This window comes from Vigna unguiculata, chromosome 6 (assembly GCF_004118075.2).
Source record: "Vigna unguiculata cultivar IT97K-499-35 chromosome 6, ASM411807v1, whole genome shotgun sequence".
NCBI lineage: Eukaryota > Viridiplantae > Streptophyta > Magnoliopsida > Fabales > Fabaceae > Vigna > Vigna unguiculata.
The window spans coordinates 31247162-31265962 of NC_040284.1; the positions used below are offsets into that span (position 1 = coordinate 31247162).

General features: G+C 33.4%; 2 protein-coding genes across 2 annotated transcripts; one reads left to right on the forward strand and one right to left on the reverse strand.

Annotated features, from left to right (window-relative positions):
* Nucleotides 1-524: 524 nt before the first annotated feature.
* LOC114188200 (guanylate-binding protein 1-like) lies at nucleotides 525-12892 on the forward strand. The gene is made up of 14 exons (XM_028076759.1): nucleotides 525-1030; nucleotides 2092-2253; nucleotides 2453-2518; nucleotides 2662-2805; nucleotides 2960-3073; nucleotides 4093-4194; nucleotides 4279-4464; nucleotides 5583-5672; nucleotides 5743-5877; nucleotides 8048-8170; nucleotides 10016-10101; nucleotides 10175-10787; nucleotides 10951-11028; nucleotides 11467-12892. Exons 1-14 carry the CDS (start codon nucleotides 791-793, stop codon nucleotides 12505-12507), a joined length of 3180 nt encoding a protein of 1059 aa, XP_027932560.1. The 5' UTR covers nucleotides 525-790; the 3' UTR covers nucleotides 12508-12892.
* A 2580-nt stretch (nucleotides 12893-15472) lies between these two features.
* Nucleotides 15473-18801, reverse strand: LOC114187164 (NAC domain-containing protein 73-like). The gene is made up of 4 exons (XM_028075318.1): nucleotides 18656-18801; nucleotides 18290-18541; nucleotides 17961-18150; nucleotides 15473-16397 (listed from the first exon to the last, which is right to left on the reverse strand). The coding sequence occupies exons 2-4, from the start codon at nucleotides 18449-18451 to the stop codon at nucleotides 15778-15780; spliced, it is 972 nt and encodes a 323-aa protein (XP_027931119.1). The 5' UTR covers nucleotides 18452-18541; nucleotides 18656-18801; the 3' UTR covers nucleotides 15473-15777.

Below are 18801 nucleotides of genomic sequence, written 5' to 3' on the forward strand. Positions count from 1 at the left end.
AAATTTGAAAATAATATTACAAGGTTATTCATGTTTAGAATTTTAAAATTATAAAATTAAAAAGCTAAAAAAAAATATGAGATTACAAAAATTAACAAATTACAAAATTATATAATTTGAAAAAGATATAAATATAAAAGTTTCTAACAAAATATTAAGTGATAATATACGACTATGTGAAGATATTTAAGGAAAGTGAGAGTGTAAGATAATTACTGTATTACAGTATTAATAAAAATATTTAATTGAATGAACTCAATGGAAAAATTTTAAAATATCAAACATTCAATCTCAACAATTTATTAAAAACTAAATTACATTTTTTTCAAATTTATTAAAAACTTAGTACATAATTAAACCTAAAATTTATCACTAATTTTCACAAGCTTTAATTACAAATACTTTCATTATTTCACAACCTTTCCTAATTTAGAGAAATTGACTTTCAGCTTACTTTATCCTAATTCATTCTTTCAAATTAAAAAAGAGAAACACATACTTAAAAGATGAATTAAACTTAAATTTAGTCCATCTTACGGATTTCTCGTGCCGCAAGGCTGTGAATTTTGCCGCTGAGATTTCGACCTTTTGAACGAGACAGCAAAAACTATGTTAGGATGCAAATGACCAGGAGGTCCTGGCGTGGATAGAGCTTTAAGGGTTCCGTCAGAACACATAGAGGGTTAAAAATGTCATTTCACGGTCTTTCTCTCCAAGTTTAAACATCCGCTCCTTTTGAATTTGCCGGTTCTCAACACAAGTCAGGCACCTAAGAAAGAACTTGAAGAAGATGATAAACTTTTTCAGTCGAAGAAGGGACAATCCCGCCGATTTCTCACCGTCGGCGACTCCTTCTTCGTCGCCGGTGACGGGTCCGGCGAGGCCAATTCGCCTTGTCTATTGCGACGAGAACGGGCAGTTTCGCATGGACCCGGAAGCCGTAGCCATACTCCAGCTCGTCAAGGAGCCCGTCGGCGTGGTCTCTGTATGTGGCCGCGCTCGCCAGGGCAAAAGTTTCATTCTGAATCAGGTGAACTTTCAAGTGAGGTCAATGAATGATTTTTCCTTTGGTGTTTAGGGTTTAATACCTTGTAGTTTACAGGCATTTTACGTAACCATTGGTAATGGCGTTCCGTGCTGTTAGAGATACTGTATAGGTTTAATAACTGGGGTTTTTAAGTTCTACCTATGCATGGATAATGATCCAGAGATGTAATTTAAGTTAATTGTTTTTTTACAAGTCTTGGATTTCATAGGGTGCCCAAGCCCTATGTATGAGATGCTCGGCAGAGTGGGTTCTCTAAATAAGCCATACTTAGCAATAGTTCTTAGGTTGTGTGACTTTTCTAGAATTATTGAAATGCTCATACCACTCCGTTAGTATGTGAATCGGGGACTGCTTTTGTGTGCCTAATGAGACGCTGTCTGTTGTGTCTGCTGTGTTTTATGGATTGTAAGTATGGACGAGAAAAGGTCGTGAACCACTTTTCTTGTTAGGTAAACTCTCTGGCTTTGACTTTAAAGTGAAGGAAAAGGGTGATGGATTCTATGCATAAGGTTTGAAGCTCATGCTATATGATCAATGAAAACACCCCGTCAACAAACCATTTTATTGTTGTTTTTAATTAAATATTTTGCCTCTTCACAAAATGTTATTTTCTCTAATGCTTGTATGTTTATCAGTAAGAATGATGAATGTTTTTTGGCTTTGCTTTTCCTCTCCCCTTCTTGGATATGATTTATCAGAGTGGAATGCGATTGAAAGAAACTACCTAGTATAGAGAGAAAATGATTAAGTAGAAGAAAACATCGGAGAATTTCAGAATAAAATGTGTTTGAACTTATTCATCTGAAAAGGTTTCCTTACAATGTTCCTATTTTATTCATCCGAGAGATTAATATGCCTTATTACACAATCTGTCAGGTCAGTTACAGTTGGCCTGCCAGACAGCTTTAATGCTAACTCACCATATAGTAACTACCTGCTGTCATGAGATGAGACTCAGTCATTCTCAGTAACTACTTTTTGCACAATTTCTTTATCAGTCTTGTGGTAAAAAGAACTGAGAATTTGCTCTCATTATGTTGTAGCTTCTTGGGAGGTCTAGTGGATTTCATGTAGCATCAACACATCGTCCATGTACCAAAGGGCTTTGGTTGTGGAGTACACCGTTGAAGAGGACTTCCCTTGATGGAACAGAGTACAATCTCCTGCTATTAGACAGTGAAGGAATAGATGCTTATGACCAAACGGTTAGCTTGGATTACACATACTTGTTTATTGTTTCTGTCTGCCTGGTGTTCCAATCACTGGATTTTGGATATTGATGCTAACTATTGTAGTATTACGTTAATAACTTTTGTATTCAGTTTCTTGTGTATACGTAGGTATCCCATTTTCATCCGTTGTGATGTTCTTTCCCTCTTTTTCTCTGTTTTTCTCAATGTACAGGGAACATATAGCACCCAGATCTTCTCGTTGGCTGTCCTTTTGTCTAGCATGTTTATTTATAACCAGGTTGGGTCAGGTTATAAAATCTTATATTTACGTATGATTGAGTGTGCTGTTACTTCTGCATACTTTTTGATTGATTATTTAGTGACCAATTCGTGGGTCCGCTCATGAACATACAAATTCATTCCCTATTATCTCTTGCATAGATGGGTGGTATCGATGAGGCTGCCCTTGATCGACTTTCTCTTGTCACTGAGATGACAAAGCACATTCGTGTTAGAGCATCTGGAGGGAGTAGTTCTGTATCTGAACTGGGTCAATTTTCCCCTATTTTTGTCTGGCTTCTAAGAGTGAGTTGTTTACAAACCTTTTGTCATTGTTTCACCTTATATTTTGGGAAACCTGAAATTCTTAATTTCTGACCTTGTGTTCTTATGTCATTTTAGCCTACTTCTGTTGTCTAGTTTCAGTCTTTACCCTATTTCTCTTTCCTCTTGCTGGCAGGACTTTTATTTGGACCTAGTAGAAGATAACAGAAGAATAACACCCCGTGACTATCTGGAAATTGCTTTGAGGCCTGTCCAAGGGAGTGGAAGAGATATAACTGCCAAAAATGAGGCATCTTTCTACTTCATTTTTTTTTTTAATTTTCCACAGGAACTATTATTATTGACTTACAAGGCTTACCTGTCTGAACATGATCCTTAAATAAATTGGAAATACTCGGCTTGGTATGAAATGAAATTGGTAGAGACATGCAAAGGATGAATAATTTTATTGAATTCTTGGGAATAGAAGAAATATTTTTCCCCTTCACAAAGGGTTTCTGCTTTCTTTTTCTGATTATCTGAATGAAATGAATCCTTCAGTTCATGATTTAGTTTTGATCAATTACTGGAAAAAATGCACCCAGCAGGACATATGTTTTATATACATTTCAGAAGTAATTACATTTATGAAGAGTAAATGTATGGTAAGTGGAATCTTATGAGGACAATATAAACAATATTCATAAATCTCAATATTCATGAATCTAGACTTTAATGCAGCAATTCCCAATGGATAAAAGACCTGTTTTCAATCTTCCAACCGAAATATTTATTTAATTGATGTGCTCTAACTTTCCCTAACTGTTCTAACTGCCCCTAATCCTCTTCTGTTCAACTTGAAAACTGACAGTCCTTACCAACCAATACAGAACGCACTTGGTTTTTGCTGCATCTCAAAAATACATGAAAAAATATGGGAAATTAAATAATCGGATAGAGATGCATTTAGAAAAATACTTGGATGTTTTATTGGTACTTTTAGTGTCATTTCCCAATGAAAACTCATGTAACAATTACAACAAATTTTATATTTTTATTGATGAACTGTTATACCCGTGTTTTTCATTACAAAAATAGAACAATAATAAGAGTACCTATAAAACGTCGTTTGACTTTTGTCCATGAATTTTAGTATTGATCTGTCTACTTTCCATTTACTTACTGTATTTTATTGTAGTGTATGCTCTCAATATAGTTGTGCACTATCATTTTAAACCTACTGCATTTCAAAGCTTTTAAGCCTGTAGGAAATTATGAACTTTGTTTGTTCTCTGGAAGTGCTAATGTTCTTACAATATCAATTAGTAGATTCGAGATTCTGTTCGGGCTTTATTCCCAGATAGGGAATGCTTCACTCTTGTGCGACCTCTGAACAATGAAAATGACCTACAGCGGCTTGATCAGATATCGGTTGGTGACTTACCAGCTACCATATTCTTTTGTCATTCATTTTATTGTTTCTTATTTCATGTAAATTTTATCTTCAATTTGCAGTTGGAAAAATTACGGCCTGAATTTCGATCTGGCCTAGATGCTTTGACAAAGTTTGTTTTTGAGAGAACAAGGCCAAAACAAGTCGGGGCAACTATGATGACAGGTCCTGTTTTGATTGGTATCACCGAATCTTATCTGGATGCTCTCAATCATGGTGCTGTGCCTACAATTTCTTCCTCCTGGCAGGTTAGTGTGTCCATAATCAAGGCTGCACGTGAAAAATGAACGAGACTAACTCTTGTCATATAATAAAATGAATTTTTCCCTCCATTTCATATTTGCTGTCATTGAAAAGTATTAAATAAGTTAGTGAATAAAAAACTTTTACTAAAACGTCCGGACATTCTTCTTTATAAATAATTAAGATACTAAGTAGCTCTTCTATCTTATTAGTTTTCTCTCCAACCTATTTGGTTTATGGTTAACAATGAAAGAATTTAGATTTGTGTAAGCAATTTTTGTTATGAATTCTCTTAACAGAAAAGAAGAGTATTATGAAAATGTAAATAGGAAGCTGAGACTATACGTATTACCATAGATTGGCCGCCTGACTAAAGGCTCAATAAGCTAAGTAATACCTATCACAATAAATAAAAGAGAGCAAAACTGCTTGGTAATTCTACTATGCTCTCACTTCCTCTACGATGTTTGGAACCAAGAATGAAAATGTTTTTTTTATTGAATAGAATGAAAATAACAAGAAATAAGAGATCCCTCTCTCCTCCAAGGGTTTTTACAAAAGATTTCTCCTTTAACATAGAGCTAATTCTCAATCTACAAAATGAACATCCTTCCTCTCTCCTACCCTTCTTCCTCTAACACCTCAAGCTACTAACTCGTCAATATTTTAAATATCTTAACTAACTTTTTCTCCTCCTTATAGCCTAACATATGATGTCCTTCCTCTACTTATAACAGCCCTTTACTAATTATCTATTCTGAATGACTATAGGGCCAACTATGAAGTCTCAACTGACAATGCCTAATTAACAGAGGCCATCCTAACATGACTATTGTTTAAATAGCTTGATATTGTGACGTAATTTCATTATTTTCACAACCACCAAAAATTAGGAAATTTCTTCACATAAGTGCGTGTACTATATTCTTCTATGCCCTTCTAATATGAATGAGTTATAATTTTCTGGCTTGTGAACTTGAACCTGTGAGGATTTCCACTTGTGCTTCTTAACGTATATACGTAGTGGATTCATTAATGGATGTAAAATAAGTTGGGACAAAAGTGTTTGTATTCAAGCATAAATTCCTTAAATTTTACTTGTCTATGTTGATGTTACTTGCAGAGTGTTGAAGAAGCTGAGTGTCAGAAGGCATATGATTCTGCTGCCGATATTTATTTGTCCTCTTTTGACCGAACTAAGCCGCCTGAGGAAGTGAGTTATTCAAGTTGAATGTTGATTATATATTTTATCTATTTCCCTATTTAAATTACAACGCTTGTAGGTTTCTTTGAGGGAAGCACATGAAAAAGCAGTTCGGATTTCAATGGGAGCTTTTACTGCTAATGCTGTTGGGGTTGGTGTTGTAAGAACAAAATATGAAGGCATGCTGCATAGATTTTTCAAAAAGGAGTTTGAGGTATGGAATATTCGAAATTATTTGACTGCAATTAGCTGATTAAACTTTATTTGGGAAAAGTTATTTTCTTATGAAAGGAGACATGAAACTTTTTTTTTTGACTCAGGTATGTTACAAAGCCGACAATTTAGTCTGAATTAATTCTGGACAGAGAGAAAAGAAAACAGAATTGTGAAGAAAAATCATTATGTAATATACAGTGAATGACTAAGAAAAAAGGAGAATTCACCTTCCAAGGGTTTCCCTTTCAAATAGTTTGGCCTTTTATAATTGAGCTGCTACTTAGTTCCCTTAGATGTTAACAATTCAAAATAAAACCTCTTCTAATCTGTCTATTATTTGAGCTAACTCCATATCCTCACAATGCTAACCACAATCAATTTTGTAGCTACTCTTAACGATGTGTCTATTCTTTTCTGGCTACTGCAATTCCTTTGGCTCATCTGTCTTTTATTCTTCTACCATCTTTTGTACTAAGGGTTGAAATTTGTATTCCACCCTGTTTGAGAACTTTTTATGTCCATCTTACATAATGTTTTTGCAAATTGAGTTTTGATAATCCCGTTGTTATCATCTGCCTGTTCATCTTCTACTATTACCAAGATTGTAGCTATCATACTTCTTGATAATGAAGCTTTTGAGCTCCTGTGTTTCTCGTGGGAATGTGCTAGTCTAGTGGTGGACTTTTTTGCTGACAAATTTGATGTTCTTTGTCCTTCTACACCCCTGTCTGAATTGTGTGTTGATATGAAGGTACTCCTGACTGGGGCCAGTGATGCTTGTATTTGTATAAGTTTGGATAATCCCATGGAGCTGCGCAGATGTCCTCCCTTTCAATTTTAATGTTTTCTTTATTCATTCATTCATTCATTCATTCATTCTGTGATTGCTGAAGTCCTTCAATACTGTCCTCGTTCTTTTGTATTTTACCTCATTTGAGTCCATATAGCATAACTACACTATTCTTCTTGGTTGTCTTTCTCAGAAACTCCACTGAGCTATCTAACGCATCTTTGTTCCATCTCTTCCTGGGTAAGAGTATGCAGCCAGGTCAATTGTTGTTTACTGAAAACAATTTTATTATTTCAAGGAAAGGAATACTGGAACAGAAAATAGTGAAAATTGAAAGAACATTTCCATGTAGATTGAATGACAAACAGAAAAAGGAGATAACTCTCCAAAGGTCTGCCACTTTCAAAGGCTTTCCTTTTTATAACTGAGACACCAGTTCCTGATGTGCATATTTCTCTGGGTGAAGCCTCCTCTACAATCTCTAACTGTTTATATATGCTAATCCCTTGTCCCTACAACTCCAACCACCCAGCTACTTCTGTAACTACAGCTAATTAGTCTCATCTTTAATTCTTCTGTCTTGAATCTTATTAAGTTGGGTACAAATTTTTTTCCCATTATAAAGGAGTGCGCAGGCCTGTTATCATTTACTTATAATGCTAAACAGAATCAGTTGTTTTCTGTTGCCAGCATATTATGTGTAAACAGAAATCAGGATATTTGATTTCTACTCTCTACTTTTGTTGAGAGAATAAACCAGCTTGTATAATTTAGAGAGGTTTTATTTACTTAAACTCAAAAGCCACTTGTTCACATCTACTTGCAAAACTCTAGTGTGCTGCAGCTGCTCATTGTTGGATTAATTTCAAAGGATTTATTGGAATCCTGGCAGGGTTTATTCTAGTTTGCAATTAGAACCTTGAAATAAATATGCATGGTGTTGCATAGTATCCGTTGTGCGGTTTCTGTTCCAAATAGAATATTTCATATAAGGTGGCTAATTTTTTTTTTTTTTGCTATATAATCCCTTTCATTATTAGTCTATGTTTCTATTTTAATCCCTTGGTAAGAAAATTCTCTCCTTTTCTGTCAATGTATCACTCAATCAAATTAGATTTGACCTCCCTTGTGGGTCTGTGACAGATACTTAGACTTATTTTCTTCTTTCTTATTGGCAAGCATCATATGGTGCTTGACAAGCACCCTATGATACTGCCTGTGTTCACATTTTAAAAACTGAATTCTGCCTTTTGATCTTTGACTAATCTAACATGACTAAAATTCTTACACTATTTATTTGCAACGGGCTTGCTTTTTCCCTGTTTGGGTTGTGGGCTAATATTGTATGTTGTGCTTCTAATTTATTGGCTTCGAGCAGGATTATAAACAGAATGCATATATAGAAGCTGATCTACAATGTTCTAATGCCATTCAGTCTATGGAAAAGAGGCTGAGGGCAGCTTGTAATTCATCGGATGCAAAGATAGATAATGTTGCAAAGGTAATTCTTGTTTAGCTAAATGCAAATATTTTTTAATCTAGTTTTAGTGCTCTGTTTGTTGGTTCTTGTTTAGTGATTTTTTTTTTTGGTTTTAATTTGGAGATATCTTATGAGCATTGTTGAAGATATTTAGGCTGTATCTCTGCATGATGGCTTTGAGAAGGTGGGATAGTGATTATATAAAATTTATTTCTTCTGGGAGTTTCTTCCACCTCACCTTTCTGTTGCTTTCTGAATGACTTAAATGTGCTATATATATGAATTAGGATATTTGTTTCTGATTTCTAGATGAGGTTATTTTTTTGGTTTGAAAGACTTTGTTGGTGTACAACGGTTACTTATAAGCCACCGATAAGGGGTTGAAACATGAAACATACTTTTAGCAAGTTAGAAGTCTTGTGAACAGATAAGCAGGTTTTCTTTCAACTATACTCATAGCATGTTCGGATTTGATTTTTGTGGAGAAATATTCACATTTTCTTTCAAAAGCTCTCCTGTGAAGCTGGAACAAAATTTATTATTTCTCTAAAGCAAGGTAAACTAAACATGATTTGTATCAATTGTTTGTGAAAACATATTGGAAGCACAACTTTTATTAATTATATTACAGGATAGCAGATAAAACCAACTTTACATAGGGCTGTACTGCTATTTTCTTCTGTATTTGACTGTGCTTAGGACATTTTGAAACAATTTTTAAGCCACCACTAAATTTCTCCAGACTTGAGATTGAAGGAGGCAATTTTTCTAGACCGAATGAAAAACTTGAGTGAAAGTGAACTCTACCTCAGGAGATTTATAGTAACATGATGATTACAAACTCGTAAATACACAATGCAATTTACAAAATAAGAATAATTAATTCTAACTCTACTTCCCAAGTCACAATATACCTACGCTAATTTGGTAAGTGCAACAGTTATTATTGTGCAATTTCAAATGTTCAACCCTTCCTTCTTCTATATGATATCTGTTGAGGTTTAGCCAATAACGTTTTGGTGGTACTGCCACTGCTTTGATCACACTGTTGATTATGAACTTATTTGTGACATGGTTATAAAATTAGCGCATCCTTTGCACCACCGATGTGTCCCCCAGATAGAAAGAAACACACATATGACGATACTTTGTAAAATTGCATTTCCCATAATATTTGCTTTACAGGATGCATTTTTATATGCTTGGTTTTTGTCTTGTCCAAATTGAGTGGTTCACTTTGCAGTGAATGTGCAAAATCAATGGCTTAGATTATTATAAGATTCATGTAGATATATAAGAAGTCATGAAGTAGTTAATTTCTTAGATTTTCGAATCATTGGCTGTAACTCTGCACTATTCTCCACTTCTCTCTTAGGTGCACTCACCCTCGCTATAGAGGGTCTAAATCCGTATGGTTCAAAATTGTTGTCAACCTGCGTAAAATGTTTTCATGTACACATCTTTTAGATTTCTTGATGTGAATGGTCTTTCGTATTTTAAGTTAAATACTTCATTGCTTCTGCTGTCCTCATGAAAACAGAAACAGTTATCAAGTGACGTATTCATTCTTTTGGCCTATCAGCTTTTTTCATAAAAGGAAAACAAATATTTAGCTGTAGATGATGTGTTCATTCATTTAAGGTTACCCTTTTTCTCTTCAATTGGAAGTATAATGCGGAGCAAATGTAATCTCTCACCTGACGGTTTGTAATTGCAATTCAAGGCAATCCATTTTATGTAATATGGAGATCCTAAAGGAGAAATATGAGAAACAACTTGTTTACATTGTGTATCTTCTTTTTTTGAACCATTTATAGTGTCCTTATTGAAATGTCAAATTGACTTGATTATTTATCTCTTGTGCAGGTTTTTGATGCTCTTTTATGTGAATATGAAAAATCAGTTCAAGCTCCAGGGAAGTGGCAAAAACTTGCAGTCTTCTTACATCAAAGGTTTGTCTGCAGAGATTTTTTTAGATTGTTCCTTAAAATTGACTTTTAATAATTTACTTGTTGTTCACACTAGTTTCGAAGGCCCCGTACTGGACCTGACCAGGAGACTAGTAGATAAAGTTGAATCTGACAAGAGTTCACTCAATTTAAACCGTCGACTGATTGAAGATAAGATGACCTTGCTTTATAAGCGGCTGGAAACCAGTGAAAATGAAAAGTCTGAGTATATTAAACGCTATGAGGATGCCATCAATGATAAGAAGGAACTAACCGATCAATATATGAATAGCATAACTGATTTGCGGACAAGCTGTTGCTCTCTGGATGAGAGATATTCTAGCTTATCAAAAACATTGGATTCTACCAAGCAAGGAACCATGGACTGGAAAAGAAAATATGAACAAGTTTTATTAAGACAGAAATCTGAGGAGGACCAAGCTAGTTCTGAATTAGCAGCTCTCAAGTCGGATAGCAGTGCTGCTGAAACAAGGTTGGCTGCAGCGCGGGAGCAATCTCTGTCCGCTCAAGAGGAGGCTGCAGAGTGGAAGCGGAAGTATGACATTGCTGTTACAGAAGTAAAAGCTGCTCTAGAGAAGGCAGCAACTGTGCAGGATTACACAAACAAGCAAACACAATTGAGGGAAGATGCTTTAAGAGAAGAGTTTTCTTGCACTTTGGTTGAAAAGGTAAGCTAAGCTCTCTGATGTTCTCTTCATTTCTGCAAATCTCTGGTTACCTAGAATTGCTATATAGCATAAAGTTCACTGTGAAACATTACCTTATTAATGTTGTATGTGATGAATGGGATGGAGAATGAACTTATTCATATCTCCTTCATGATTTATACAGGAAGATAGACTAAAGGAGAAAGCTGCTAAAATTGAGCACGGGGAGCGGTGTTTAACAACTTTGAAGTTGCAATTGAAGGTAAGATTCATGCCTGTTTAGTTAATTCAAGAAAACTGTTCTATAAACTATTTTCCTTTCACATCCGCCTTCATATCATTTTCGTATGCCCCACGGGGAACTTTAAATGCTCTTATTGAGACAACATTTATCTTGTATGTTTATTGACGAATTACATTATTTATTTAACAGTCCGACCTTCCCTTTTACATTCCTATTAACGCAAAATAAAATGAAAAACAAAAAGATTGTTTAGAGTTGATAGTTTTTGGAACTCTGTGCCACGGTTAGTATTTTAACCGAGTAGCACTTAATGTAAACAACAATGTACTACAGAGAATCATTTTTGAAACATGAATACAATTTGGATACTTTTGTAAGTGACTTTTGTTTTGTCCATTGAACACATGTTGACCTTATGGGACTAAGTACGATGTCTGACCCTAGAAATGTGTGCAGGCTGCAGAGTCAAAAATAAAAAACTATGAAACAGAAATATCGCCACTGAGACTTGAAATTATTAAGTTGACTGAGAGATTGAAAGCTGAAAATGCCAGGGCACTGTCATATGAGAAGGATGTGATGGTAATGCAACAGGAGATAAGCCATCTAAAGGAGAAGTACAAATCTGAGTGCAAAACATTTGAGGAAGTCAAGGAAATATGTCAAAATGCTGAAAAAGAAGCTGTAAGGGTTACTGAAGTAGCTGACAAAGCTCGGGCCGAAGCTGCCTTGGCTCAGAAGGAGAAGAGCGAGATGCAAAGGCTTGCAATGGAGAGACTCGCACTTATAGAAAGAGCTGAGAGGAAAATTGAAAATTTGGAGAGGGAGAAAGGTAATTTGGAAAATGAATTGCGAAGAGTGGGGGTTTCAGAGAGAGATGCACTTCTTAGGGTTTCAACACTAGAGGAAAAGGTGGAACAGAGAGAAAAGGATATAGATTCACTGTTGGAGAAAGATGGAACACATAGGCGAAATAGCACACAAATTCTTGATCAACTCTTGGAAACAGAACGTGGAGCATGTGCTCAGGCAATTAGCAGGGCTGATTCTCTCTCTCTCCAGTTACAGTCCGCACAAGTAAAAATTGATTCTCTGCATCAAGAACTGACCAAGTTTCGACTGAATGAAACAATACTGGACAGTGAACTAAAAACTGCCTCTCGTGGAAAGCGTTTGAGGGTAGATGATGATGATGAGGGTGCAGAATCTGTTCAGGACATGGATTCCAGTCCTAGAATTTTAAAGGGGACTAAGAGATCTAAGACTACATCTATTCCGCCTAAGTTTACAAGTCCGGAAGATAATGGTTCCATTGGGGGTGATGAAGACATCCATAGTCAGCATACTGACGTGGATGATTATAAGAAATTTACTGTCCAGAAGCTGAGACAAGAGCTGACAAAACATAACTACGGTGATCAGCTGCTTGAGTTGAGGAATCCCAACAAGAAAGCTATCCTTACCCTGTACGAGAAATGTGTTCTTCAAAAGTCATAGCAGTTCTGTAAGAACTCGTTACTACAACGAAGCACGTATATGTCCGTACACCAGTTTAGGCGTCTAGCATAGTTGTGGGCCATATAAACTTATGCCATGGTGGTTCGCATGTCTACCAGAGAATTTTAGTTTGCTTGCTAACAATGACAACACGTTGGCGAAAGGTACGAGGGTCTGATCTCTCATTGTTAAATTAAATGTTCTAGTTAGCTGTATGAGTAGATATTGTTTAGTTTTATTCTGTGTTTTTTTGTACGCCAGCACCACTAACAGTGGATGTTAGATTAGTTACAAACCATAAATTTAAATTGGCCTTTTTTAGTTTGGTAAATGTTTTCTACTAACAGTTGTATGCTTGATTTGTCGAATGAAATAATTTACAGTAGTTGGTTTTTCGTTCTATCTGTGAAAACGCATGTAAAAGACACCAAAACTAATTGGCATTGGCCATTTCTTTTTATAGTGTTGGTTAAAAAATTTCTCATTAACATTAGTGAGAATGAGAAGTAATTTAATCTATTTTGTGATTAATTCCTTATGATATTAATTAAAAATAATTTATTCATTTTAACAATAATAACTAATGAGTTGAGAAATAATAACTAATCTATTTTGTGATTAATTCCTAATGATATTAATTAACAATAATATTTATTGATTTTTAACAATAATGTTGAGAAATAATATTGTCTTATTTAAAAAAAAAAGTAACATCAATGATGGCAGTTAAATGATAATCACAATTGATTTTACGTAAAAGATTTTTTTATCGATATCAATCCGGAGAAAATGTCAAACTAGTGACACCTAGACCTTATTTGAACTTAGTTATATTGTTACTAAATTTTTCCTTCTTATGCAAATTACGAAAATAAACAAGTTTGAAATACATTATGGGTCTGGACTAAGTCATGTGACTTCAAAAGTAAAAACGTATGCACCCACTCGACATTTCTGTAAAATTTTGAAAAAGTGTGGGAGGACGACTTCACGTAATCACGACTTTTGGACATCTAAAGTTGCTATAGTATTAAATCGAAAGTTGCCACATTATCTTATCAATTATCGGTAAAAAAATCCGCATACAAAAATTGAACTTAGTTCTATTATTAAAAGGAGTTAACGACATTTTAATTAACTAATGTAAAATAAATAAAAAAATACTTAAATTTAAAATAGAACATTTATAAATTATCTTTATGTAAAATTTGAAGTGATAAAATTTTGGATAGTTATATTATTCTTACAAAGTTTTAATTTTCCTTTAATTTTACAAATAACATACCTTATGATAATTTTTAATTTTTATCAAATATAAATTATCCTCTAATACTTTCCCGTTCAAACATAAGGCAAAAGAAAACTTCTTCGATGAATGTTTTTCTTCTTTTGCTATTTTGTTTGTACGTAATTCTGTAATTTCCTTTCTTCTCGCTATATAGTACGTATAATGGATAAGTTTTGTTGATATAAAAAACGTAGAAGGAATAAGATGCTAACGCACTCTCCGATTTCTGTTATTCAAAGTTCACATTCTACATCTTATCTTGTCGCGTAAGTTATTGGTAATTGGCCTTAGTCAATGAGTTAGCGCATAATGTTTCTCTATTAACATATTAACGTAACAAATTCTTAAGTATACCATTTGTGGATAAAAAATAAATAAACTACAATTTAATGCATAAAATAATTGTAATAACATTGTCTACCTAGTTGTCGTTATAAATAATATATTTTAAATGTAAAATAAATACATCTTAAAAGAAAAATATTAAATTTATACGTGTGTCATTCATGCAAAATTATTTTACATCTCAACCTTGCATAAAAGTAATATTTATCTCACTCATACTACAAAGTTGATACAAGAAAAAACTTTAGGTTTTCAAATATTTGAACTTAAAATATTTATTTTTCATGTCTGATTTATTCTTTTCAAGAGTATTGTTTCTTGACAATTTTAGTTTTTCTAGATAACTTTTCTAATTGGAAGGGAAGTTTCAATGTTATAAAAACTCCACTATCTTTTTTAAATATAAATGTGACATTCTTATATTATTAGTTCATTCAATACAATTACATGGAATACATTTTTTTTACAATAAATGAGATAAATAATTCTTTGATAATTAAAAAAATATTTATAAACATCCCAAAAAAAAATGTTTATTATTGACAAAAACATGTTCAGTATGAATTATGATAAGTATATTTTTAGCCGATTTTTAGAATTATGATTTTGAATGTGATTTTTTTGTATCAAACGCACTTTAAAGAGTTAAATAATATTTGGTCCAAAAATCATTTTAAAAAAAAACTAGGGCATATCGTACCTCGTATTTTCTAGATTATTTAATATTGCATACGTTACCCTCAATGAAAATATGTTCCTATACTTTATAGGGTAGAAATTGTGTATAATTGGCATATCCTTTTTTTGAGAGTGTATACGTGACTCGTAATTAGTTTAAAATAGTCAATATATTACTTAAACAAACCACATGTATGAAATATTTTATCTTTACGATATAAATTTAATAACATAAGAAAATAAATAATTTATTTTGTGAATAAAAAAAGAATATATTGATAATTGAGGTCAAGATACTCAATCCAAAAATAAATGTATAGAGATAAAGATAGACAGATAAAGATACTAAATTGAAGGTAAGATAGACTTGTAAAAAGTCTTTCATCACAAACTCATGGAACAAAACGAATCTACGACTTTGACATTATTTCACCATCCCCATTAAAAGAAAAAGAAGGTTTGCATAAACTTCCCAGCAAAGTTACTCAGATGTATGATATAACATGAAACATCTCTTGGGTTTGAAAAACTAAATGATATATAAAAATAATAAGACCCACAAATATTAAAATTTTAATATTTTTATATTGGAAGTGATGTGCTATAATAGTCGACAAACATTAAGATTTAATATTTTATATATACAACTCGTACTTTAGAAATAAAAAACCTTACCAGTGTATTGGTAAAAATATTCTAACAAATCCTACTAGTCTATATATATATATGGTAATATCTATAAACACATTCTAGGAAACTACATGTTCCCTATAAAGTTAAAATCAAACTACAGTACTCCGAATACATATATAGTACATGTTCCTAAACCCAACTACAGTACTCCAAACACATATATATATGCCTGGCTCTCAATTTTCTAGTTCAACTATATAATTTCTTCATCCTAACTCCTCATATAATAAATACTGAAATTAAATTAGTAAGGGAACCCTATTTACCTAGAAATTGTTCCCAGTGTTAGTTTCAAATCTTGCTCTCTTTGCATTCATTGCATAGCGAATGTAAGAGTCATCAGCTGCAACAACCGAGCTGGGAATAATTATTTGTTTGGAGCTTTCCCTATTGTAACTCAAATGGACATTATCATAGTTTACGTAAGGAGCATTGTAGCAATCCACAATAGTGGTAGTTTTAGGTGTTGATGTATTGTTGTTGTGGCCACTTCCATCAACATTCAACATTTTTGCGTACGGGTCCTCTATGATATTGGGATTATTACCACATTGTCTGGGTTGTTTCTGATAGAAGATCTTTGAAACAACTAATTCTCCATCTTTCTCTTCTTCAGTGCTGCCAAGATGATATTGATGCATCACCCAATTAGTCTTCTCCGGCTTCTTTTTCCGGCCATAGTTGGTGTAGAGTACTAGTATTTTCTTAAAACCCTTCACAGCACCACCACCGCCTGCAAAAACAGCTCTAGTTTTTCCCGTTTTGTGCCATCTTGTTTCACTTCCTTCTTCATCGCTCTCAACCTTTCTTCTTTTCCTCGTTCCGGTTGTGTATGCTTTTGATGGCCTGTGAAAGAAGTGCCGGATCTGTCCATCTTTGCCCACTCCTGCATTGTTTCATAAAATAATTCCTCACGTGTACTACAAGTGATTTATGAATGAAAACAAAAGTACATATACTCATACCACGGATGAATGACTATAACAATTGTTGTAGTTTATATATACAACATAGTCTAAATTGCTTTAACATTTATTTTGTTGTTTGTGTTGATAAAGTATGCGTATATTTGTATGTATCAATATTCATGAATCGTTAGCTCTACTTCAATTAAATTAAGGGTGTGGTTGAATAACCATAGAAAAAGAAGAAAATTACTTGCTTTAGTTCTAAAACTTAAGGATTTATTCTTTTAATTAACAGTTACATAAATGTCATTGTAAGAAAATTAAGATTTAATACTTATTATACATATATAAAAAGTTTTTACATTATGAATCACTACTAATACAATTGTTAAGATAATTATAATAAAAAAATCAATAAAATCATTACGAATTATATTTTATAATTAAATAACCAATATAAAGGTTTAAATAAGATGTGAGGAAAAGATTATATCACATCAATTTCATCCATTGTTTTCCTCCCCTTTCATTTCACCCCTGAAGGATGTGAGGAAGAAATTGTTGATGCTTGGAAATCGATTGTCACAAAATAAAATGTGGGTGCATATATATATATATATATATATATATATATATATATATATATATATAGAGAGAGAGAGAGAGAGAGAGAGAGAGAGAGAGAAAGAGAGAGAGAGAGAAATATAAAAAATGTGGGAGAAAACATGGGTATGTTTACATGGCAGCAACCTGTTCTTTTGTGTATGTTGAAATATGACATAAAACAACTAAAATTTGTGATAATTATGGGCTGATTTTCATTTTTCGATGTTCTTACATGGCTAATTAGTGTTAAGATATTGAGTTAGGTAGTGATTGCTAAGATAAGAACTTTGTTGCAACATATATACTTGAACAAGAAGTTAGTTATGTAGAAAAGGTGCGTAATTCTAATATGTTTCTTTGTTTCAACATATATCTCTTAAGAACGACACATACTGGACGGAAAGTTTTCTTTGCCACGTTACAATAGCCAAAACAACGAATCAAGAAAGACACAATTTGTTCAGGCTGTCCAACTTTCATATATATATATATATATATATATATATATATATATATATATATATATATATATATATGCCACATTTTCTAACTCATCTGAAAATTTTGACTACATATCTGTAAATAAGATAATGTTTTAGAAAGGCCACTTTTAAACAAAATAAAAAAATTAATGTTAATATCTTAAATCTGACTTCATACAGAAAACATAAAATGTTCTGCTGTCATATTCAACCGCCTTATGATTAGAGATTTAAAAAAAGAAAACAATTATTTGATTGATAAAACAATTAATTTCATGCATGCGGTAAGGTATGGTATCGTGACCCGCAAGACGTGTGTTTCCCAATAAATGAGAATTTCACTGATGCATACACAACATATATTCAATAGGTATTTTAAAACAATATACTATATTATTAATTAGGCACAAAATAATATTAATTAAAAATAAAATAAAGTAAAACATGGAGTACCTGGTAGTTTTTCCGGGTGCGTTGAGCAAATCCCATTCTCACCTTCAAGAGTTGGTATGAACTCATCAATAAGGGGATGAAGCTTGCATGCATCAGACGCCACTTTTGCCTCTAAGTGCTCTAGTATTTCTTGATCATTTGGGTCAAATTTCACTCCTGCCGGTAACCCCGGCAAGTCATGAATTCCACCCTAACAGTTCATCACACGTACAATACAAAAGTAATTAAAGGAAAAACAAGTTAAAAGATGACAGCAGAATCATACTTAGGTTAAGGAAACATAGGTATTTAAGGATTAGAAACAGAAACCTTGAAGTATGTGTTAATACCTGATCTCTGAATTCAATGTTATGGGCGCAGGAGGGGCATCTTATGGTTCGAATTTGTTCGGAGAGTTTTACGTCAGTGACATTAGTCTTTTGAGTAAAAGTCATAGTTGGCGTGATTGATTCAATCCTCTTCTCCTCATCGGAGTCATTGCACCATGTCATCTTTGTGTTAGTTTCCTATTGCACATGCACGTGTATCTCAAAGCAAAAACCTTTCGATTTTCTTCCAAACCCTCCTACAATATCAGCTCCCTAAAAAAACGAGATGAAAAAGGGTCAAGAAAGGTAAAGCTAGTTGATTGTATTTTGAGACTCGTTGATTCTGAATCAATTGTATTGTTGGTGAAAGAGAGAATTTAATCTTACCGGGACTCCACTTTTGCTTCTTGTGTACGTATTCTCTACGATTCAATTATTGAACTGAGTTTGATTTCCCTAAATGGTTGGGTCTTGTTCGGAGAGAGAAAGAGGAAGAGGATATATTGAGGTTATAAAAAGAACATAAATAGAGG